This window comes from Thalassophryne amazonica, chromosome 9 (genome assembly GCF_902500255.1).
Source record: "Thalassophryne amazonica chromosome 9, fThaAma1.1, whole genome shotgun sequence".
Taxonomy (NCBI): domain Eukaryota; kingdom Metazoa; phylum Chordata; class Actinopteri; order Batrachoidiformes; family Batrachoididae; genus Thalassophryne; species Thalassophryne amazonica.
Genome location: NC_047111.1, coordinates 77,430,426 through 77,455,964, shown reverse-complemented (window position 1 = coordinate 77,455,964; position 25,539 = coordinate 77,430,426). Strand labels below are relative to the sequence as shown.

General features: G+C 40.2%; 1 protein-coding gene and 1 long non-coding RNA gene across 2 annotated transcripts in view; one reads left to right on the top strand and one right to left on the bottom strand.

Annotated features, from left to right (window-relative positions):
- The window catches only part of dnajc18 (DnaJ (Hsp40) homolog, subfamily C, member 18), a 25,455-nt gene extending 2,919 nt beyond the window's left edge, over positions 1–22,536 (bottom strand). Inside the window, exons 1-5 of the mRNA XM_034178458.1 lie at positions 22,137–22,536; positions 18,174–18,342; positions 6,809–6,954; positions 2,281–2,487; positions 1,737–1,849 (exon numbers count right to left, since the gene is read on the bottom strand). Coding sequence (XP_034034349.1) covers positions 1,737–1,849; positions 2,281–2,487; positions 6,809–6,954; positions 18,174–18,342; positions 22,137–22,272 — 771 coding nt within the window. The 5' untranslated portion in view covers positions 22,273–22,536. The remainder of the gene's footprint in view (positions 1–1,736; positions 1,850–2,280; positions 2,488–6,808; positions 6,955–18,173; positions 18,343–22,136) is intronic.
- The window catches only part of LOC117517442, a 25,137-nt gene continuing 18,795 nt past the window's right edge, over positions 19,198–25,539 (top strand). The window contains exon 1 of the long non-coding RNA XR_004562730.1: positions 19,198–19,317. This is a non-coding gene — a long non-coding RNA (uncharacterized LOC117517442). The remainder of the gene's footprint in view (positions 19,318–25,539) is intronic.

Sequence of the window (25,539 nt, the reverse complement as noted above, 5' to 3'; positions counted from 1 at the left end):
ACAGCGGCAGCAGCAGCGCTCAGAAACGGCTTCTTCACTGTGTGAAAACATTCAGCTGGTCAAACGAAGTCAAACCAAACGCTAACTAAATTGTTTAGGTTCTTATCATATACACAGTTATTATTATCAGTATTATTATTTTAGTGTATTATTACTTCTATTTTGGCAACTGATTTTTAAATGGACCACAACAGAAATAAGTGTTTTCACTTTCTTGTGTCATCCATGTATTTACAATTATATTATGTACTTAAATTGAATTTACTAAATACAATCACACAGGCACTCACACACGCTTTTAATATATAGATGATTTACCCCCCCGCTGGAATGTCGCGTGATTCCAGAATGTAATTGTCAACATCCTTTGTTCAGTGTTGTTAACTAATATTTCTCCAAAAATATTAGTACCATCAACATTCCATTTTGGCGGTCGTCATCTTTGACCCAAAATACATAAGCACGGCAAACGGCAGCTCTCCCCAGTTGTCAGTGATTGAAGTTATATGCCACGCACACAGAACTTTGTCTTTTCTGCATTCTGTCGCAAGCAGATGCTTTTATTTTTACACACTCACAAACAGATGTGGTAGAACACATCAAACGCAATACAGTTTTCACTCATGGTAACGGCAACATGACACTTAAATAAACTGACTAAATCAATTGAACTACAAAAACAGTAACACTGTTAAACTGATATGAACCACCATAACATTTTAAAACCAAAAACCCAAACTCCCATGGTGCATTGCATCACAATGTCCATTGTTCACTGTCATTAGCTAATATTACTAATTCCTCCAAACACATTAGTCCCATCAACTTTTCATTTTCGCTGTGTTCATCCTTGACCCAAAATACAAAAGTATACCAAACGGCAAATGCCAGCTCTCCCTACTTTCTCCATGATCAAAGCATGCATACACCCACAGAGGCCAGTTAGTTAAAATAACATAGATAATGCAACAAAATGATTCATCTCGATTATTAGCACTAACTTTAGCAGTGAACAGCTTCAGTTCTTCACAATTTCACCGTTAAAAGTATGTTGCCAATGCAGTACATTACTGCTGCCACAAATCCATGAATTAAATATTTGTAGGAATTCAGGATCTTATATGTTTTCAGGGTTTGTTTGATATTTGCAGAAGAACTGTTAATCGGGTAATTAGAAATGTCCGGGTACTCCAGATCGGGAAGTTCCATAGACTCAGCCAAACAGACCAGCCGGCAGAATGGAGGGATCATGTTGCAAGCCTGAAATCCTCAGTTTCTCCTGATACTGATCTTTGTGTTCAGGCAGCATGCGAAGATGAATGGAGTTCCTCTCAGTCGTCATTTTCAGTGGCCAAGTAAAACAAATGTACAAACATAACCAACTGCACAGTACCATGTTTTCTCTGAAATAGCATAACTCCTGCCGGCAATGTTTGTGTCATGTGACTGCAAACGCTCCACGGCATTATCAAATGAATATCTTTGAGTTCTGTACTATCAATTGGGTCGAAAAAGAAATGTGAAGATGTCACTTTAGTTTCTAAGAAATTGTGAGGTGTACTTTTCAGAATTTTCCAACAATTGACTAAAGGGTTCATTTTTATTTAAACAGATAATAGAAATAAAATGATGGCCAATTGCAATTGTAGTCTCAGTAAGCATACCACATGACCACAGCACGATCATAAAAAACATGGCTAAATAAGAACTGTCTTCCTGCTTTGTGAGCCACCAACCTGACTTTGCGTCTCCTCTACGACCTCTTCGCGTCTTTCAAATGCACGCCGACGACGAGGCTGATAGACGTGAGAATACGAGCCTCCTTGGTTGGTGTATACATGAATATTTCCTAAAGATAAAACACAACTCTGTAAGCTAAAAAATACCAAGAAACCACAAAGCACAGCACCTAAATATCTTTGAACTGAATATAAATAAAATGTTAAAAGCACCACTCATTGGGCTGTAATTGATCTTTGAGATGACTCATTGAAACAACATTAGCCATTTGACATTTGGGTGTAAGTGGCTGCACAGGACCAGTTTTGGCTCTACCTTTATTTGGATTTGTAGTCTTGCCAAAAGAAACCTCACCACTTAGTTTTAGGGCAGAACATTAATAATATTGGTAAAGATGAGAAAAAGTAAGTGGCAGGGGAGAAAAGTGCTTGGAGCTGCTCTGAATCCAGACTTCTGAAGGTGACACTATCGGCAGTAATAGGTGGCATTAACTCAGAGTCTGAGCCTTGTCCGGCTAAATGGTGATACACGACTGCTCACCAGTGGGAAACCTTCCTCCAAAGAAAATGTTGAAGAGCTCTTCAGGGGAAATGTCTGCCTCAAAATCTCTGCGGAAGCTTCGGTAGTGTCCGTGACGAGTGTGGCTTGGCTGCTGGGTTGCGTTAGCGGCTACAGACGGATCCCCACATTGATCGTACTGCTGCCTCTGCTCTGGGTTGCTCAGCACTGCGTAGGCATTTCCGATTGCTGGAGGGAGATGACAAAAACACTTTGATTTAGCTTCCTTTATTAAGCATAACACAACTACTTTCACTTATTTAACAGCTTTAGAAGCTCAGGTTAGTAAGGGGAACACTCAACCTTGCCCACTGCCTGGAAGGAAACCACCCAGGTAGACTGCCAGTCCATTCCCACCTCCTGAAAGCATTATCTATTTACCACAGCCAGGTGGTACACAAACATCCCGTTGGCATTTTCCCATTTGCTGCCATCCATAGCTCTGAGGTACCTACAAGTTGGATCATGCTCAGAGAAGCGCGCCACATAGCCAAAATGTCATAGCCAGTATTCTCTGACAATGGAAATTATACGAGTAAAGTGACGCGAAGCTCTCTCATGGTACACTGTGGCCCAAACAGGAAGTGCCAAATTCTTAATCCACAGTGAAACAGGAAATGTCAAATGTCAAACACTTCCTGGATTGACAGATGAGATCCCATGGAATCTCGCGGGAACCCATTGGCAAGGTCACACTCAAACAGTAAGTGCCAAATTTTCAGTCACAGTGAAACAGCAAATGTCAAATGTTGAACACTTCCTGGCATGGGTGGAGCTAGAGCGGAGGCCAGGGTTTCACTGGTCTCCCCTGAAATCGGATTGGACACAGATGACTGACATGTCACGGCACCGCACATCTGGTTAAAAAGACCTGCATTTTGAAATGAGTGAGTCACACTGTCTGCTAGGTTCCTCCTGTCCAGTAGTTGGTGCTGTGTGGCACAAAAAGTTCTAATCCACCTTAGAAGAAGAAAAATGGTTTGCCTCAGATTTGAACTGAACATGTTATTTGAACTATGGACTTCTAATCACACCAAACTTAGACTGGTGAGTAAACAACCATATTTTATGCCAGAAATGAGGTCGAGGTTGTTAAAAGCAGCATTACTCCTTTAATTCAGGTTGTCTTATATACATGTTTAAGCTAACAGACAGCAGTCTTGTGGTTCATGCTCTGTTGGCTTATTAGTGCAGCAGATAACTGAAACAATCCTTCAAATGGTGATACAAGCATCAGATTCTGCACAAATACAGCTTAGACACTACACTTAAAAAAACTGACTGGCCACTTCAATTTTCAATAGGCGGGCAGGTAGGGGTCAACTGATTACACAGGGGCCAAAATTTAAAAATGCTCCAATCAAACTGAAAACTACATCATGTTACTTGTCTGATTATAAAGATTCCAGAAAGGTATAGTTCAGACTATCTATGACTGTATGTTATGGGGTTTTGGGGTAAAAACGGCAAGAGTGGTGACAAAGGTCAATTTCAGTTTGTACAGGGGTCAAAAGATAAACAGTTGCTCTAATTTTAGTTAAAAGTAATGCAAATTATTGGTTGAGTTAATAGGATTAATAAATGGAATAGTTTTGACAGTGCTGAATGCTTGGTCTCCAAAGTAAAGGTAAAACAAGATCAATGTCTATTGGATTATATGGCATGTGACATGTTACCCTGTAACATGAACTAAGCATGACACATGAAACTGTTACTTTTTAAAACCCAATTAACCCAACCAATAATTTGAATCATTTATTTTAACCAAAATTGGAGCAACTAACTTTTAACCCCTGTACAAACTAAAACTGACCTTTGTCACCATTCTTGCTGCTTTTACTTCATAACTCCATAACATTCAGTCACAAATTGTCCAAACTGTACCTTTTTGGAATCTTTATAATCAAGCAAATAATGTGGTGTAGTTTTCAATATGATTGGAGCATCTTTTAATTTTGACCCCTGTGTAATTCTTCAATTGACCCCTACCTGGCTGCCTATTGAAAATTCAAGTGGCCAATCAGTTTTTTCCAAAAGAGTTCAAGTCTATGGAGTATTTGTGCTGAATTTGATGCTCATATCACCATTTGCAGGATTCCACTCTAAACATTCTCTTATCTGCTGCACTATATATGAGATGTAAGATGATGCTCCTCAGTGTTTCTCAATTGCCCTCAAAAGTATTTGAACACTTGGTATTTGGTATTTCACACATTTTAATTTGTTTATTCCATTTAAAATCCATTTTACTTTGTAAAATTATCTTCCTTAACTCAAACTAAAAGCAAAACTCTACAACTTGATATAAATTAATTAAAAATATAAAATCCAGCTTCCTGATGAAGTGGTGTAGAGGAGGATTTTCTTAAAAAGAAGACCTGAAAGTTCAGCTACAATTTGACAGAAAGTACATTTGAGATGAAAGCCTAGATTTGATGTTTTGGTGAAAGAAACTTTTGTATTTCTTCATAATTGATGTAAATAAAGTCCAAGACATATTTAGTGACTTGGAAATGTTCATGTTTCCATCCCCTGACTTGTCTGAAGAAAACTGGCAATAAAAGTGATTATTATTTACAGGTTCACGTTTCAGAGATATGCTTTCAGTTTGAAGAAGATAATTTTAGAAATTTTTATTCTTTTTGTATTTCTTGTATTTAAAATGGCATAAACAAATTAAAATGTGTGAAATTCCAAGTGTTCCAATACTTTTGGAAGGTACAGTATCCTAACCTTACAATGAGTGCAAAATGAGTGTGATATTATTACATTTTTAAGAATGTGTAATTTTCACTGTTGCTGCACTTTGTGTCAAATCATAGTCATATCATATATCATACTGATATGACAATATTGAGATACCATAATTTTGCCATATTGTACAGCCCAACTGTCAACTACCTGAAAACTCTGAATATTAATTTACAACTACATAAAAAAAAAAAATGCTTAAAGCGGCAGGGGGTTACGTAAGAGGGCTCTAATTTGGGGGGGTCAGCTGAAAGGCAAAAAAGAACAATGCTTAAAAAGGCGGGGGTTGGGGGTAGAGCTCCCCCAGAAGCTGAAAGGTTTTAGTCATGTCCCAAGAACCATTTTACTGAAGAAGTCTTAAGGACCTAAATGACATAGTGAGATGCTGAAGAGCTTCGCTCGTTCATGTCTGTGACATATACATATTACTCATCATTGGAGTCTCCCCAAATAACCATTAATTTGGCAAAAATTCTCCTGTGAAGAGACTTCGTACCAAACATCCAGTTATTGCAGAGTGTCACTGGTTAATGCCCAAATCTAAAAACCATACAGCAATTAAATCAGCTTATAAAGCATCAAATCACAACAAAAGCTGCCTCAAGGTGCCTCACACAGAACAGTTCAAAAAAACAAAAAAAAAAAACCAAACAAAAAAAAAAAACATAATTAAAAACAGATGTAAAAGAATAAAATGGATAAAAAAAAATAAATAAAAGCTATTCATAAGAAAGAGAATAAAAATAGGTTTTAAAGCTTGACTTCAAAATGTCCACGGACAGTGTACGATAAAAAAAAAAAAAGCTCTTTGACCCGCTGACTTCTTCTTCACCCTGGGAACACAGAGTAGTCCCGCATCCTGCGACCGCAAAACCCGGGCCGGCATGTAAGGTTTCACCACATCGGCCAGATAAGACGGCGCCAGTCCATGAACAACTTTATAAGTCAATAACAAAACCTTAAAATCTGCTCACAGAGACGGTGTAAAGATGCCAAATGGGTGTGATATCTTCAAACCTTCTGCTTCGTGTCAAAAGTCTGGCAGCAGCGTTCTGAACCAGCTGAAGAACCCTAATGCTAAGCACCAGAACTCTGAAGACTTGGATCTTCATTTTCCTGAAAAGGGATTGGCATCACAAAACATCTCTGTCCAGCAACCTCGTGAGTCCAGACTCTTCCCAGGTCCTCCACAGCAACTGCCACTCCCTTGGTATGTCAGCCACTGGTGCGACCAGACCAAAAGTACTGGTAGGTGGATTCACCCACTGATATTTGGCCTTTACCAGGTCTGTGGACCTCAGAAGGCACAGCCAATGCAAAGCCGAAATTTTCAAGCTGCCTCAACAGCAGTGGAAGATGGTCCCCCCACCCCACCATACACACACATAAACCCCCAGCCCCACCCCAATCACCACCTTTCAGAGATAAAAACCCTTATTGAGCCGCAGGAGCTTAATCTTTTCTACAGATGGGGCCCAAATGACTTTCCCGCGTCCACTTCATAACATGTCCCACCCTCTGATAGAAGGCAGCAGTAGAATTATTCCCATGGAGTTCTGCAACATGTTAGTCTAGCCAATATCACCCCCCCAAGTAACTCTGTGGCATTCTTCAGTTTATGTCTTACTTCCTACAATCAGGACACAGCAAAGGGTAATGAAAGTGTTTTAACTTCATCTGTTTACTATGGAGAAAAAGGGAAACATTTTCACAAAATGCAGTCACTAAACACCACTGCACTCCTCAGTGAAAACTTTACCTTTAAATGCATCAGTAGCTCCTGGAGCAAAGTTCTTGTCGGGATGGAATTTGAGTGCCAACTTCCTGTATGCCTTTTTCAAATCTTCATCACTGGCATTTTTGGGAACACCAAGGATCTCGTAGAAGTCTTTGCAATTCTTTATCCTGCAGTAATCAAGTGTAGCACATCAAAACAGGGATTCAAGCAAAAAGAAGAAGAAGAAGAAGAAAAAAAAAAACTTCTGAATGAAATTTTTTTTCAGAGCCAAATCATAGACTATTCACCATAAGACTATATTTCACTCACTAACCACAGATGGTCTTTTTTAATGCAGACATCATATTACAGAAAAACTTTAACCTACACATTATTTAAATACTTCAAGATAAACACATTTTAAGGGGACAGCTTTGACAACTTTTACTTAATTCAATAACAATTAAAATCTCAGGCTTGAAGCCAGGATCTGAAATGGCTTACATTGGTGAAAATGGACCACTGTCTGCAGGGGGTCTGGGTGCCACATAAGGTCCACAGAAAATTTGGGGTTTTTGATGATGTTCAGGGATGCATTCTGGAGGGTTTATTGATGACTACTATCTCACCCCAATCACTCCAATTTAGTTCTACTGCTTAATGTGTGTTGCATTTGTGGTTTCTTTTGCACATTTTCAACTTTTCTTTGCCTTTAACCAAAATTCCAACCTACATGTTTGATAAGATTACAAACCACAAGAGCTGTAGTCATTTTCATAATTTTGGCTTCCCTCATCCTAACTGACCTGGTTTTAAAGCAAGAAGCCCAAACAGACCCAGTCATGTTGAGCTTAGACATTACATCAAAAAGACATAGCTTCACATCCCACTTTAGTTATGCAGAAACATTCATTTTTTCTATTTGTATTTTAATATGGCTAATCAATTAAAGGACATGTCGCACCAAAATCATAACAATTAGGATTTAGGCTGTTTGTGTCCATCCGATGATCCACCGGGATTACTTTGTGCACTTTCGTGACCAGTTTCAAAGTATACGGCCTTCGCAACAAACAGCTACAGAGACGTCTGAAAACAAAGTACTCGTGAATACTCAGGTGTTTCCGACAAGTGACATCGCTACTAGAAGCGTCCCAGCGTTTGCTTCAATGGAATGTAGATGATAGCGTTAAGAACAGAGGCACAGATTAATTCCAAAGTTGACATAAGTGTGATGTCGTGTTATGATGACTCGTTTTTAAGTGATAACTATTCATTTTGATGTACAGTGAGGAAAATAAGTATTTGAACAATCAATCAATCAATTTTATTTATATAACGCCAAATCACAACAAACAGTTGCCCCAAGGCGCTTTATATTGTAAGGCAAGGCCATACAATAATTACGTAAAACCCCAACGGTCAAAACGACCCCCTGTGAGCAAGCACTTGGCGACAGTGGGAAGGAAAAACTCCCTTTTAACAGGAAGAAACCTCCAGCAGAACCAGGCTCAGGGAGGGGCAGTCTTCTGCTGGGACTGGTTGGGGCTGAGGGAGAGAACCAGGAAAAAGACATGCTGTGGAGGGGAGCAGAGATCAATCACTAATGATTAAATGCAGAGTGGTGCATACAGAGCAAAAAGAGAAAGAAACACTCAGTGCATCATGGGAACCCCCCAGCAGTTTAAGTCTATAGCAGCATAACTAAGGCATGGTTCAGGGTCACCTGATCCAGCCCTAACGATAAGCTTTAGCAAAAAGGAAAGTTTTAAGCCTAATCTTAAAAGTAGAGAGGGTGTCTGTCTCCCTGATCTGAATTGGGAGCTGGTTCCAGAGGAGAGGAGCCTGAAAGCTGAAGGCTCTGCCTCCCATTCTACTCTTACAAACCCTAGGAACTACAAGTAAGCCTGCAGTCTGAGAGCGAAGCGCTCTATTGGGGTGATATGGTACTATGAGGTCCCTAAGATAAGATGGGACCTGATTATTCAAAACCTTATAAGTAAGAAGAAGAATTTTAAATTCTATTCTAGAATTAACAGGAAGCCAATGAAGAGAGGCCAATATGGGTGAGATATGCTCTCTCCTTCTAGTCCCCGTTAGTACTCTAGCTGCAGCATTTTGAATTAACTGAAGGCTTTTCAGGGAACTTTTAGGACAACCTGATAATAATGAATTACAATAGTCCAGCCTAGAGGAAATAATTGCATGAATTAGTTTTTCAGCATCACTCTGAGACAAGACCTTTCTAATTTTAGAGATATTGCGTAAATGCAAAAAAGCAGTCCTACATATTTGTTTAATATGCGCTTTGAATGACACCCTGCGATTTTGCAAGTTCTCCCACTTAAATCATGGAGGGGTCTAAAATTTTCATCTTAGGTGCATGTCCACTGTGAGAGACATAATCTTAAAAAAAAAAAAAAAAAAAAAAAAAAAAAAAAATCCGGAAATCACAATGTATGATTTTTTTAATAATTATTTGTTTGTTACTGCTGCAAATAAGTATTTGAACACCTACCAACCAGCAAGAATTCTGGCTCACACAGACCTGTTAATTTTTCTTTAACAGGCCCTCTTATTTTATTTTATTTAATTATTAAGAGCCCCCCCCCCAATCGGACCGGGAGTGACATGTTTAGCCGCATGTTCTCCTTGAATTGCTGGCTGTCTGAGTGGTGTCCAAAAAATGAGGTGGGCTTCATAGATAATTGGCAAAGCTTCTGGGGAAAACCTGGTCTTGTTAGGAGAGACGGCATCCATCCCACTTTGGATGGAGCAGCTCTCATTTCTAGAAATCTGGACAATTTTCTTAAATCCTCCAAACCGTGACTATCCAGGGTTAGGACCAGGAAGCAGAGTTTATTGTGTCTTACACACCTCTCTGCAGCTTCTCTCCCCCTGCCATCCCCTCATTACCCCATCCCCGTAGAGATGGTGCCTGCTCCCAGACCACCAACAACCAGTAAAAATCTATTTAAGCATAAAAATTCAAAAAGAAAAAGATAATATAGCACCTTCAACAGCACCACAGACTAAAACAGTTAAATGTGGTCTATTAAACATTAGATCTCTCTCTTCTAAGTCCCTGTTAGTAAATGATATAATAATTGATCAACATATTGATTTATTCTGCCTTACAGAAACCTGGTTACAGCAGGATGAACATGTTAGTTTAAATGAGTCAACACCCCCGAGTCACACTAACTGCCAGAACGCTCGTAGCACGGGCCGAGGCGGAGGATTAGCAGCAATCTTCCACTCCAGCTTATTAATTAATCAAAAACCCAGACAGAGCTTTAATTCATTTGAAAGCTTGTCTCTTAGTCTTGTCCATCCAAATTGGAAGTCCCAAAAACCAGTTTTATTTGTTGTTATCTATCGTCCTCCTGCTCGTTACTGTGAGTATCTCTGTGAATTTTCGGACCTTTTGTCTGACTTAGTGCTTAGCTCAGATAAGATAATTAGTGGGCGATTTTAACATCCACACAGATGCTGAGAATGACAGCCTCAACACTGCATTTAATCTATTGTTAGACTCGATTGGCTTTGCTCAAAATGTAAATGAGTCCACCCACCACTTTAATCATACCTTAGATCTTGTTCTGACTTATGGTATGGAAATTGAAGACTTAACAGTATTCCCTGAAAACCCCCTTCTGTCTGATCATTTAATAACATTTACATTTACTCTGATGGACTACCCAGCAGTGGGGAATAAGTTTCATTACAGCAGAAGTCTTTCAGAAAGCGCTGTAACTAGGTTTAAGGATATGATTCCTTCTTTATGTTCTCCAATGCCATATACCAACACAGGGCAGAGTAGCTACCTAAACTCTGAGTGAGATAGATTATCTCATCAATAGTTTTATATCCTCATTGAGGACAACTTTGGATGCTGTAGCTCCTCTGAAAAAGAGAGCCTTAAATCAGAAGTGCCTGACTCCGTGGTATAACTCAAACTTGCAGCTTAAAGCAGATAACCCGTAAGTTGGAGAGGAAATGGCGTCTCACTAACTTAGAAGATCTTCACTTAGCCTGGAAAAAGAGTCTGCTGCTCTATAAAAAAGCCCTCCGTAAAGCTAGGACATCTTACTACTCATCACTAATTGAAGAAAATAAGAACAACCCCAGGTTTCCTTTCAGCACTGTAGCCAGGCTGACAAAGAGTCAGAGCTCTATTGAGCCGAGTATTCCTTTAGCTTTAACTAATAATGACTTCATGACTTTCTTTGCTAATAAAATTTTAACTATTAGAGAAAAAATTACTCATAACCATCCCAAAGACATATCGTTCTCTTTGGTTGCTTTCAGTGATGCTGGTATTTGGTTAGACTCTTTCTCTCCGATTGTTCTGTCAGAGTTATTTTCATTAGTTACTTCCTCCAAACCATCAACATGTCTATTAGACCCCATTCCTACCAGGCTGCTCAAGGAAGCCCTACCATTAATTAATGCTTCAATCTTAAATATGATCAATCTGTCTTTATTAGTTGGCTATGTACCACAGGCTTTTAAGGTGGCAGTAATTAAACCATTACTTAAAAAGCCATCACTTGACCCAGCTATCTTAGCTAATTATAGGCCAATCTCCAACCTTCCTTTTCTCTCAAACATTCTTGAAAGGGTAGTTGTAAAACAGCTAACTGATCATCTGCAAAGGAATGGTCTATTTGAAGCGTTTCAGTCAGGGCTTAGAATTCATCATAGTACAGAAACAGCATTAGTGAAGGTTACAAATGATCTTCTTATGGCCTCAGACAGTGGACTCATCTCTGTGCTTGTTCTGTTAGACCTCAGTGCTGCTTTTGATACTGTTGACCATAAAATTTTATTACAGAGATTAGAGCATGCCATAGGTATTAAAGGCACTGCACTGCGGTGGTTTGAATCATATTTATCTAATAGATTACAATTTGTTCATGTAAATGGGGAATATTCTTCACAGACTAAGGTTAATTATGGAGATCCACAAGGTTCTGTGGTAGGACCAATTTTATTCACTTTATACATGCTTCCCTTAGGCAGTATTATTAGGCAGCATTGCTTAAATTTTCATTGTTACGCAGATGATACTCAGCTTCATCTATCCATGAAGCCAGAGGACACACACCAATTAGCTAAACTGCAGGACTGTCTTACAGACATAAAGACATGGATGACCTCTAATTTCCTGCTTTTAAACTCAGATAAAACTGAAGTTATTGTACTTGGCCCCACAAATCTTAGAAACATGGTGTCTAACCAGATCCTTACTCTGGATAGCATTACCCTGACCTCTAGTAATACTGTGAGAAATCTTGGAGTCATTTTTGATCAGGATATGTCATTCAATGCGCATATTTTTTTGTATGTTCTTTTGTGTTACTAATGACCTTGTGTCTGAAATAAAGTTTGATGATGATGATGATGATATTAAACAAATATGTAGGACTGCTTTTTTGCATTTGCGCAATATCTCTAAAATTAGAAAGGTCTTGTCTCAGAGTGATGCTGAAAAACTAATTCATGCATTTATTTCCTCTAGGCTGGACTATTGTAATTCATTATTATCAGGTTGTCCTAAAAGTTCCCTGAAAAGCCTTCAGTTAATTCAAAATGCTGCAGCTAGAGTACTGACGGGGACTAGAAGGAGAGAGCATATCTCACCCATATTGGCCTCTCTTCATTGGCTTCCTGTTAATTCTAGAATAGAATTTAAAATTCTTCTTCTTACTTATAAGGTTTTGAATAATCAGGTCCCATCTTATCTTAGGGACCTCATAGTACCATATCACCCTAATAGAGCGCTTCGCTCTCAGACTGCAGGCTTACTTGTAGTTCCTAGGGTTTGTAAGAGTAGAATGGGAGGCAGAGCCTTCAGCTTTCAGGCTCCTCTCCTCTGGAACCAGCTCCCAGTTCAGATCAGGGAGACAGACACCCTCTCTACCTTTAAGATTAGGCTTAAAACTTTCCTTTTTGCTAAAGCTTATAGTTAGGGCTGGATCAGGTGACCCTGAACCATCCCTTAGTTATGCTGCTATAGACTTAGACTGCTGGGGGGTTCCCATGATGCACTGAGTGTTTCTTTCTCTTTCTGCTCTGTATGCACCACTCTGCATTTAATCATTAGTGATTGCTCTCTGTTCCCCTCCACAGCATGTCTTTTTCCTGGTTCTCTCCATCAGCCCCAACCAGTCCCAGCAGAAGACTGCCCCTCCCTGAGCCTTGTTCTGCTGCAGGTTTCTTCCTGTTAAAAGGGAGTTTTTCCTTCCCACTGTCACCAAGTGCTTGCTCACAGGGGGTCGTTTTGACAGTTGTGGTTTTTCTGTAATTATTGTATGGCTTTGCCTTGCAATATGAATATGTTTGTTGTGATTTGGCGCTATATAAATGAAATTGATTTGATTTGATTTATTCTGCACTCTTTACCTGTATTAACTGCACCTGTTTGAACTTGTTACCTGTATAAAAGACACCTGTTCACAAACTCAATCAATCACACTCCAACCTGTCCATCATAGCCAAGACCAAAGAGCTGTTTAAGGACACCAGAGACAAAACTGTAGACCTGCACAAGGCTGGGATGGACTACAGGACAACAGGCAAGCAGCTTGGTAGAAAACAACAACTGTTATGATTATTAATTAGAAAGTGGAAGAAACACAAGATGACTTTCAATCTCCCTTGGACTGGGATTCCATGCAAGTTCTCACTTTGTGGGGTAAGGATGATTCTGAGAAAGCTCAGAACTACACAGGAGGACCTGGTCAATGACCTGAAGAGAGCTGGGACCACATTCACAAAGATTACATTAGTAGCACATGATGCTGTCATGGTTTAAAATCCTGCAGGGCAGCAAGGTCCCCCTGCTCAAGCCACCACATGTCCAGGCCCGTTTGAAGTTCACCAGTGACCATCTGGATGATCCAGAGGAGGCATGGGAGAAGGTCATGTGGTCAGATGAGACCAGAATAGAGCTTTTTGGAATCAACGCCACTTACCATGTTTAGAGGATGAGAACAACCCCAAGAAAACCATCCCAACCATGAAGCATGGGGATGGAAACATCATACTCTGGGGATGTTCTTCTGCAAAGGGGACAGGATGACTGCACTGTATTGAATGGAGGATGGGTGGGGTCATGTATTGAGAGATTCTGGCAAACAACCTCCTTCCCTCAGTAAGAGCATTGAAGATGGGTCATGGCTGGGCCTTCCAGCATGACAATGACCCCAAGCACACAGCCAGGGCAACTAAGAAGGGGCTCTGTAAGAAGCATTTCAAGGTCCTGGAGTGGCTTGCCCAGTCTCCAGACCTGAACTCAATAGAAAATCTTTGGAGGGAGCTGAAACTCCAAACCTGAAAGATTTGGAGAAAATCTGTATGGAGGAGTGGACCAAAATCCCTGCTGCAGTGTTTGCAAACCTGGTGAAAAACTACAGGAAACATTTGACCTCTGTAATTGCAAACAAAGACTACTGTACCAAATATTAACATAGATTTTCACAGGTGTTCAAATACTTATTTGCAGCAGTAACATACAAATAAATTATTAAACAAATCATACATTGTAATTTTCGGATTTTTTTAGATTATGTCTCTCACAGTGGACGTGCACCTAAGATGAAAATTTCAGACCCCTCCATGATTTCTAAGTGGGAGAACTTGCAAAATCGCAGGGTGTTCAAATACTTATTTTCCTCACTGTAGTTACGATAAAAGCTGCGGCTCCAACAACGTTGATATGCACCTGCAGCCAAGAGTCAGCCTGTCAAACCAAGCATCTCTGGTGCAGGATCAGTTTTGTCCACGATTAATTTTGAGTGTTGTCATCAATAAAATCTAAAAAAAAAGAAATAAGCGCGCGCTCACACACAGCGCGCTTCGCAGCACATATACACACATTCCAGTTCCAAATTTACACTCTCTCACAGTAAAAAAAAAGAAAAAAAGAAAATAAAAGAAAGAAAGAAATCTAACCACAAAACACAAAAGGGGTAAAATCCTGAAAATGCTAGACTCACCATCATGTTATGAATTAATTTCCAAATGTAAACTTCACACGATCAAAGAAGTGTGCGAGCTCGCTGGCTGCAGCTCTGCCTCTCTCTCGATCGTGGCACGTAAAAATAACATCCATTAACTCCTGGAAATAATGTATTCGGACTTTTTTTAATGTAACAAATCCATCTCCGTGCCCAGACAGTCTGTTAAAAAGAGTCAGATGTCCCACGTCCACACAGCTTCAGTAAACCAGCATCCACACAAACAACTCGTCACCACACTTTAGGCTCCAAAATCTGACACTGAAAAAGTTAAGAGTTTCAGGGTGAAGCATGTCGTCTCCTCTCTGCAAGGGCGTAGGTTTGATCTCAGCTTTGGTAGGGACAATACCTGTTGCCAGATATGAAATATGAAACTATCGTACCAAAACCTCAAAATTATCGTATTTTGGGAGAAATGATCGTACACAAACAAAACGCATACAACGTAGCTATTTTTGTATTTTTTTTTTTTAATTCACAAAGAATTTTATGGCACATTTTTAAACAGTAATTATAGTAATGGGGAAACTGGCACAAAAAGAACACAAATGCACAAGCAAATGCACTACCAGACTAGAAAGATTTTTTTTTTCTGTGAAGGGACACAAACGTGTTAATTACCAGACTAGAAAGAGTCGAATTCAACCTCGAGGTCGCTGTCGTCATCTGATGCCATGGCCACTTGTGCAGATTTTGTTGAACACTGAAAAAATGTTGACACCTCCATAAGGAACTTGAACTTTTTTTATTTTTCTTGTATATCTCTTTGCTCTTGTGTTTTGTTCATTTGTTATTGCATTTGTTGAAATAAATGTGTGTGGTGTGTCTTTGATGCCTCCTGAGTGCAACGCCTGCAAAATGATTCTTGGGTGTCAGAGAGAGATGCGTGTTTGGGCAACCAACTGAAATTATCGTACATATTGGATTTTTTTCCCATTATTGATCGTACATCGTACAGAGGGCAAAACTATCGTACAAATACGATAATTATCATACATCTGGCAACACTGCTCCCGGACCTCCCACTTTACAAATTAAGCACTACCTGCCACGAGATGCACTTTGTTTACGTCCATGTGAGAAGAACGTGAGCCAATGAAATTGCAACATGGGTAACCCTGTCACTCTGGCACGTCGAAAACACAAAACGTGACGACTAAAATTATAGTATCGAGTTCGCAAAAAAATAGTGAATGATTTTGTTATATAAAAAAATGCTAAATATTGGTAGGGACTATTTTGCCATCCCTATGATCCCTATGGTCCATATGCAAACCTACGCCCCTGCCTCTCTGTAAATCTGAGCCATCACTTTCGAACAGCAGCGCAAAAGCTTAGTTTTTGGACAGAGCAGGTTCGTTTCCCTCTGTCTGTCAGTCACTGGGATGTTTCTGTTTTGCTAATAAGGACGTCACATACTGAAAAAGGCAGAGGATTGTCGAGTGAGACGTTTTCCGGAAATGCGGCTGCTAACAGAGTGAGAAGAATAAAATACATCAGAAAATCACTAATTATTAGCACGTGTGCAGTGTGTTGAGGCTGAAGGATTTTCAGGCTGTCTGTGAAGGAAAAGAGTCAAGACATTGACCATTTGTCAAATAACAGGTTTTTTTTAAATATGAAGTACTTCGGACGCTGTGCCAACCAGTGTGTCCTGACTGGAACAGTGTGAAGTGTGGCCTTCTGAGCTCTGCTTTTAACCACATCAGGGCAGGAGGAAATTATGCATACAGTGTTAAAAAGAATGCATCTGTTCAAACATAAACCCAGAGTTAATTACACAGGAACAGGATGTCAAAACAAACTCTGGACTGAATGATTGTCCTTCTGTCTACAAGAAGGACAGGGCTGTGATGATCAAAGGGTCTTTTCAGCATGGCATGGATCAAGGGTCACTTGGAGGTCTTGTGAGCCACTGACCAGGGTTCTGTAGTGTCTCTCCTGGGCCATTTTTGTGACAAGCCAGGCAAGCTCAAGGGATGGGTTTTATCAGATGTACCACAAGGCTGTTATCAGGACTTTGCATGTCTTGATATTTAACTAACAGAAAGGTTACAGCTGGTCAAAACAGAACTTTAAACATTTAGTCAAAGTTTTAATTACAAAACAGAACATTTACTTATTTGAAAAGCAGTATTTATCATTTCAGTTTCACAAGAGATAATTATGAGTACTTTTATGTTGTCTTACTCACTGGGATGTTAAAAACATGAGACATGTCCTTTAAACTTAGGCCCAGAACGATAGTAAAACGTAGGCCCAGAATAGTTGCTAAAATAACAGCAATAACAATAATAATAAGTAGTTATTATTATAATTATTATTATTAAGTAGTAGTATGAAAAATGTCTTCAAAAGCGGACCTTTAATCAAGGGGTGTTGTGGAGGGCACGTCCCCCTATAACACCCTCTTTTCGTCTGGATTTGCCCCTGGTTTGCTGTCTCTGATCAGAAACAATCAAGAATTTGTGTATTTATGTGGAAAGTGTGACTTCATTGAGAGGTAAGAAGGGTTTACTGGCGCATTTATTTCGTGCCATCCTCAGAAAGAGATTTTAGGCATATTTTGGGTATTTAAAAAAAGCATTACTGTTTGTTGTTATGCGTCATGGGAATCTAGCTGAATCTAGCCACAGACAGGACATAGAGGAATGAGAGGAACAGACACCAGGACTCACTGCCAGGAGAAACAACAAAAACAAAACAGACGTTATTCTAAAAATGTATTTTTGAATGCGGTAAATCTTATATCTTGCATCCAGCCTTGATTTTCTGTCAGAGCGAACGTTGCCTTTTGGTAGCCCAATTGACGGAACGTTAATCCCTGAAACAAACACTTCCAATGCAAAGTTGAAAGAATTATTCATTTTGACAAACATTATTAAAACTTTCTGCTCATCACTCAAATGCAATGCATACAAAAAGAGTGCAAACCTAACATGTGTAGCATAATATATTGACATCACAGTGTTTCAGTTCCAATGATATTTCCACAAATTAATAAATTATTTTTTCAGTATTTTGTCAGCGTTACTCATCACTGACTCCATGAAAAATATTTCTGCCCTGATAAGTGTTCTCACTGGCCTGGTAGACTGCCAAGCCTATAATACTGTAGGTGAAACACTGCCTTATGACTGAGTTAACTGAGGTCATTTCATGTCATTTGGTACTGATTAGATGGGGAAGGCTCCTCATTTTCGGGGCTACACATAATCAGTTAAAGACTTATAAAATCAAGATCCACTTTGGAAGTGAAGTGAGCACTGCTGAAAGCCCGCCTTGTGTAAAGTTTTGACATCAACCTGGCGAGTAGTTTTTGACTTATGCACAAAGGGGCACAAAGGAGATGATGCTAAAGTCAAGTGGATCACTGCGAGTACCTGAGAACGCCCTGGCGTTGATCCTCTGTGTAGCTCTTCTTTTCTTCGCCACCTGCACTGTGTGTGTCATTCCTCCCAAAGCCCTCATCTCGCCAGCCTGTAGGTGGGGGTATGTGGTTTTCTTCTGTAGATGCAGCTTCTCTATCCTTTAATATGGTATCGATGAGAACTAGAAGAACAATGTCTTGGTCAATCTACAACTCAAGTGTAACTAAAGGCCAACTAACCCCAAATATTTGCACATGAAAAGTACCACAGAAATGATGGGTCTGTGATACATGTGCAGTAGTAACATATATACTGCGCACCATGTTTCCACACAATCGTCACACAGTGTGTTGAGACAATCGAGCCACTTGTGCTGCAGCATCACAAAGACACTTTACTGCAGTTTCCTGGTTTCCTGTTTGGCCCAAACAGGCAGTCAACAGTAGGGGTTTTGTGAAATAATAGATTGTGCAGATATTTTAATAGTTCACAATCTGCCTTCAGTGACAGATCATTAGTGTCGTGCTTCAGTATACGAGTACATTCTATCAGTTGTAGTTCTATGGCACATCCATGGCTTTCTTCCCCTCCTCTATTGGTGCCCCATCCAACCATGTAACACGCCTTGGTTTGCCACACACAAGGGGTAGCTCCCCCACAAAAAACCCGACAATGATAATTTGGAACTGGTTTTGCAAGCCTTGGTTATATGCAAGTATTTCTACGATGAGGCTCAAGACAAACCTTTTTACTCATTCCTATTTTGCTGCTTATCTGGGTCCGGGTCATGACAGCAGTAGACCTCCGATGTGCACTGTGGAGGTCTGAGGCAGAATGCAAAGTGACTGTAATAAGAATCAGCACCTCCAAATCTGAGACCATGGTCCTCTCTTGGAAAAGAGTGGCTTATCCCCTCAGGGGAAAGTTATTGCTCCAGGTGGAGGACTTTAAGTTTTTCTGGGTCTTGTTCATGAGTGGGGGTAAACTGGAGCACGAGATCAATAGTATGGATTGAGGCAGCATCTGTGGGTTACGGACACTGTATCAGACAGTTGTGGTAAAGAAAAAGCTAAGCCAGAAGGCGAGACTCAAGTTACCCGTCAATTTACACTCCTATCCTCACACGTGGTGATTAACTTTGGGTAATGACCGAAAGGTTGTGGATACAAGTGGAAGAAATGAGATTCCTCTGTTGGGTATCTTGGCTTACACTCCAGGTCAGGGTGAGAAGGATGACTATCCAGTAGGGACTCGGAGTAGAGCCGCTGCTTCTTTGCATTGAAACAAGCCAGCTGAGGTGGTTCGTGCATCTGGTAAGGATACCCCCTGCTAGTCTCGCTCTGGAGGTCTTCCAGGTTGGGTCAAGACCCTGAGTATTCCCAGAACATACTGGAGGGATTATAATTCCCAGATGGCTTGGGAACACCTAAGGATCCCCCAGGAAAAGTTACAGGATTTGGCAGAGGATGGGGAAGTGTGAGATGAGCTGCTTGGTCTACTGCTGCTGCGACCCAGACTCAGATAAGCGGCAGAAAATGAATGAATGAATGAATTATTTGATTTCAATTTTTAAATGTGAATATTTTGTGGTTTATTTTACGAGTTTCTTTAATTCTATCTGGCAATCAACTGAATATCTTTTGCACAAGTTTCAACATCGATGTGAAGAAGCCTCACGGCACCGTGGCGCTGTCAGAGATCCGCCGCTAACAGAAATCCACTGCTCCCAGAATTTTATTTTATTTGGCAATAAAATTATATAACAATACATAAAAATACTGCAGAGGATAACACAAGAACGCTTCCAATACGGATGCTTATTTACATTGTGGTCCTCGAGCACCTTAATTAAAAAACAAAACAAAAAACTATGGCTTCACTTCACACAATTTGGTGCTCAAAATGCAGGCAATAGTGTTTCAGAGGATTATAAATTTAAAAATCTAGCAGGGGAAGCCGGCCCCGCTCTCCCCTATCCTGCAGCACGTGGCACGTGGCTCTCTGCAAGGAGAACTTTAGGAGATGTAAGAGAACTTTCCCCCCAGCACTCAGTGCGGGGCACGCAGAAATTCAGCGGCTGCAGAGAACTTTCCTCCAGTGCTTGGTGTGCGGCACACTGCAGGAGAAATTTAGTGGCTGCAGAGCACTTTTCTCCCAGCGCTCGGTGCGGGGCACACTGCAGGAGAACTTTAGTGGCTGTACGAGAACTTCTCCCCCCAAGATCTTTTCCCATATGGGCAATGATCCACTCCAGAGAACCTTTGTGTGCTGTCCTATGGAAAAAGCATGTCACAAGGAAATGAAAAAAAAAAAACGCGGTGTGAAACGGTGCATGATTTTTTTTTTCTTGCCGACTTTAATCAGCAGAAAAGTGAGTCACGATTGAAATCTTTAAATGGGTCTGACTGAGGTTGATGAAAAAATGATCATTTCTGTAGGTTGATTTTGAACCCGCTGCGGGTCCACAATCAGAAAAGATTATAATTTCTGATCATCAGAAATGATCATAAATGATCATTTTCCCATTACATGCCCTTGGAAACAGTGTAACGGCCCAACTGCAGCATAATTTTTTCATGCATCAGCGTAATGGGTCGTTACACTGTTATAATGCTGGTGAGAACCCTGCAAATATTTATTTCAAGACTAAAAATAACAAGTACAATCACTGCAGCAGTGTTCCAGAGAGGACTTCGTTTGACTAAGATAATTGTGTAAATTATACAGACTAATGAACGTGAACTCATGAATGCCATGAACACTGCCATCATGGCAGTATGAATATGACTGCCGCCACACATTCGCGAAAAGTGATGAATCAACTTAAACCGAATTTTCAGTTTTCAAATTGCCTTTTTTTTAACAAATGAAAAAAAAGAGACATATTTACAAATACAGATTTATTTGTAAAACCCACCACAGGTTTCAGTAACGTGTTATACCGACCAACCAAACACTCATGTCAGGAAACTAATTTACCCATAATGCATCGCGGCATGTTTGTCTAAATACTAAAACCTTCTAAATTAGTGCATTACTTTAAAACTAAAACATATAGCTGATAGTTTCACTTTGTAAAACGACAAGACGTGACGTTAATTCCAATAACTTGTCTGGAATGAGTTTGTTTAAATTTTTACCATAAGTCAAAACTGTCTGCCTGCAGAGGATAGAGCTGTACCACTCATAGCAGTCTGTCTGATACAAACGTGTAACAGGCAGGCACTAAAATCTTTGATTTCAGACTTCACAAATGTTTTTAACTGTTAAGCTTTATTCACTATGCCTGCAAAAATATGTTAGCAGTCTAAAAATGATTGCAACTAAATTTATAGGAAGCTAAGTGGTCCGCTGATGGTTTTCAGAGTTATCTGCAAAGCTAATGCGCTAACGAAAACCTTAGCTTCGATAATTAGCAGTTAGCAGAACTGTGCCCACCACTGGAAATGACACAAATATTTTGGTAAAAACCAGCATAATTAGAGTTCTGCTGGTAAACAAATGGGGATATCAACCAAATGACCATTGCTGCTGATAGACCAGTAGTAGTTATGGCAAACTAAACTTTGTTGGGCATTTCCACCTTGTCATTAAACACCACTTATGCACCCTGATTGTAAGACAGCCCACATAAAAAAATAGCTTGACAGAACAAATATTAAGGGAGCCTAGGAAGACACCACAACAACCATATCGCAATCACACTATTTCCCAAAATAATCACAATATAATTTGATACTCATTTTAAATCAAATCGTGTTGACGGTTAAGGTTAAGTTAAATTATGTTTAAAACAAATTAGGATTATATTTAGATTACAGGATTGGGGGAGGTCCTTTAGGTCCAATGTGTGATCACTTTGGGGCGTTGGAAACAAATTGGCATCATCACCAACATGCAGACTTATCAGAACCACAAACCATAAATGCTTGTTGTCTGGTTTAGCATAGCTGGTTAATGCTAGGCTAACGTTACCTCTGGCCCGGGTGGTGGGGTAAACATTCTGAGCTTCATACAGCAGCTGCAGTGCTCGTTCTGTCCGTCCAGAGCGCAAGCACAGCTTCGCTTTCTCTACCAACCGGTTCGCTTCGTCTTTGTCCATTTTAAACATTACCGTGTGGAGTTATTTTCTGCACCCGCCTCCTGTGCAATGTGCGCCAGTAATATCAAATAGCGCCGCGGAGGCTGCTTCGGTTACACACACAGCTGCGTGTGTTAGCTCAATCACAATCCGTCACATGGGCCCGCTAACACACGACGGCGGGTCCTGTAGGTCAGCAAACACACCTGACGTCTGCTCATTTTGAAATCTTATAAACTGAGTCGTATCTTTTTTTTCCCGTGTGGCGGAAAACACGCTAAACTAAACCGGACATAATGACCGACAGGAGGACCGGTGTTGCCAGATAACATAAACTATTTTCCGCTAAATTCAATTTAAAATGACCTGAAATCTGTAGAGAAAGAGATTAAATGCTTAAAGACGGCGCATTCAATGAAACAGATTATTAAGATGCATACTTTATCTGCTACTATTTCACCAAAGGGAAAGCGGGTGTCACCCCAAATTCTGATTAATCACAGTCTGCAATCATATGAGGAATGAAACTAATCACTTCTTCCCCTCCCACTTCAGTTATCAGTGTTTTTACCTCCAATATCTTTGAAATCTGATCAAACGTGTAATTGAAATTTCATATACAACACGAAATGAAAAGCTGCAGCAACCTCACGAAAATCTGTTTTTCGCCAATCTGGCAACAAGGGAGGACGCGTATGTGACGTCACATCGAAAAAAATAACATTTTTTTCCCCAAGAAATTCTATTCCAACATGAAGCAGTATTTTTTAAATATATCACATTTCGAATCCTTCACAACATATCTGGTAATAATAATAATTATAACAATAAATGGAAAAATATAATGTAATGCTAAAATTCCCTTGGCCCTATGAGCATAAAAATAGGAAATAGAATGTGACCTTTTGTCCTCTTAAAATAGGTCAAGGTTAGCCATCTTTGAACTTGTTAAAGGTCTGTGTCCCAAGAATGTTTCCTGTGAGTTTGAGCCTGGCAGTAATAGGACTGGACTTATGCTGAGCACAGACAGGCGGACGGATGGATTGACAGGGTTCACAATTCTTTGTTTTATATGCTGAGACAACTGTGGGTTTCTATTCCCCTCTCATATATATATATATATATATATATATATATATATATATATATATATATATATATATATATATATATATATATATATATATATATATATATATATATAGATAGATAGATAGATAGATAGATAGATAGATAGATAGGTGTGTGTGTGTGTGTGTGTGTGTGTGTGTGTGTGTGTGTGTGTGTGTGTGTGTGTGTGTGTGTGTGTGTGTGTGTGTGTAGTTTGACATATGGGGAGTGACAAGTAGTGCATCCGGAAAGTATTCACAGTGCTTCACTTTTTCCACATTTTGTTACAGCCTTATTCTAAAATGTTTGAAATTAATCTTTTCCCTCAAAATTCTACACACAATGCCCCATAATGACAATGTGAAAAGGGGGGTTGTTTGTTTTTTTAGATTTTTATAAATTTATATATATATATATATAAAAACAACAACAACAACTAAGAAATCACATGTACAAAAGCATCCACAGCCTTTGCCATGAAGTTCAAAATTGAGCTCAGGTGCATCCTGTTTCCACTGACCATCCTTGAGATGTTTCTACAGCTTTATTGGAGTCCACCTGCAGTAAATTCAGTTGATTGGACATGATTTGGAAAGGCACTCACCTGTCTACATATAAGGTCCCACAGTTGACAGTGCATGTCAGAGCACAAACCAAGCATAAAGTCAAAGGAGTTGTCTACCTCCAAGACAGGACTGTCTCGAGGCACAAATCTGAGGAAGGGTACAGAAACATTTCTGCTGGTTTGAAGGTCCCAATAAGCACAGTGGCCACCATCATCCTTAAATGGAAGAAGGTGGGATCCACCAGGACTCTTCCTAGAGCTGGTTGCCCGTTTAAACTGAGCGATCAGGGAGAAGGCCCTGAGTCAGGGAGATGATCAAGAACCCAATGGCCACTCTGTCAGAGCTCCAGCATTCCTCTGTGGAGAGAAGAGAATCTTCCAGAAGGACAACTATCTCTGCAGAAATCCACCAATCAGGCCTGTATGATAGAGTGGCCAGATGGAAGCCAATCCTTAGTAGAAGGCACATGGCAGCCCATCTGGATTTTGCCAAAAGACACCTGAAGGACTCTCATGGTTTCTTTTGGTCCTGAAGGACCATGAGAAACAAAATTCTCTGGACTGGTGGTGCAAAGATTCAACACTTTGGTGTTGTTTCCCTGCAGTGAAGCATGGTGGTAGCAGCATCATGCTGTGGGGATGTTTTTCAGCAGCAGGAACTGGGAGACTAGTCAGGATTGAGGGAAAGATGAATGCACCAATGTACAGAAACATCCTGGATGAAAACCTGCTCCAGAGCGCTCTTGACCTCAGAATGGGGTGATGGTTCATCTTTCAGCAGGACAATGACACCAATGGACAATGACAGCCAAGATATATCTTGGCTGTGTACTTAGGACAGGGGTAGGCAATCATGTGCCATGAAGGGCCGAAGCACTGCAGGTTTTCCTTGCTACCAATCACCTCAGCAAGTGATTTCATTAATGTTCAGGTGTCTCAGCAGGTGATTTCATTGATAACCAGGTGTTTATGTTTAAGGGAGAGGCTCATCAGCAACCCACCTGCTGAGGTGATTGGTTGCAAGGAAAACCTGCAGTGTCTCGGCCCTCGTTGCCCACCCCTGACTTAGGGTCACAGAGTTGTCATGAAGCTTCTCCTTTGAAGGAGCGGCTTCAGGACAACTCTGTAAAGCCATTCGCCCAGACCTGAATCTGTTTGAACATCTCTGGAGAGATCTGAAAATGGCTGTGCCCCAACGCTCCCCATCCAACCTGATGGAGCTTGAGAGGTGCTGCAAAGAGGAATGGACAAAACTGCACAAAGATTGTTTGTGGCATCAAGAAGACTTGAGGTTGTAATTGCTGCCAAAGGTGCATCAACAAAGTATAGAGTGAAGGGTGTGAATATGTGATTTAGTTGTTGTTGTTTTTAAATAAATTAAAAAAAAACTTTTTTCATGTTGTCATTATGGGGTTTTGTGAGTAGAATTTTGAGGGGAAAAATGAATTTCATCCATTTTGGAAAAAGGCTGTAACATAAGAACACACGGAAAAAGTGAAGCACTCTGAATACTTTCCGGATGTATTTTTCTTGTGGTTTATTTTTTTCTTTGTGTGTGTGTGTGTGTGTGTGTGTGTGTGTGTGGTAAATCTAGTAAGTCTCTTTGGCTGCCCACTTGTTTA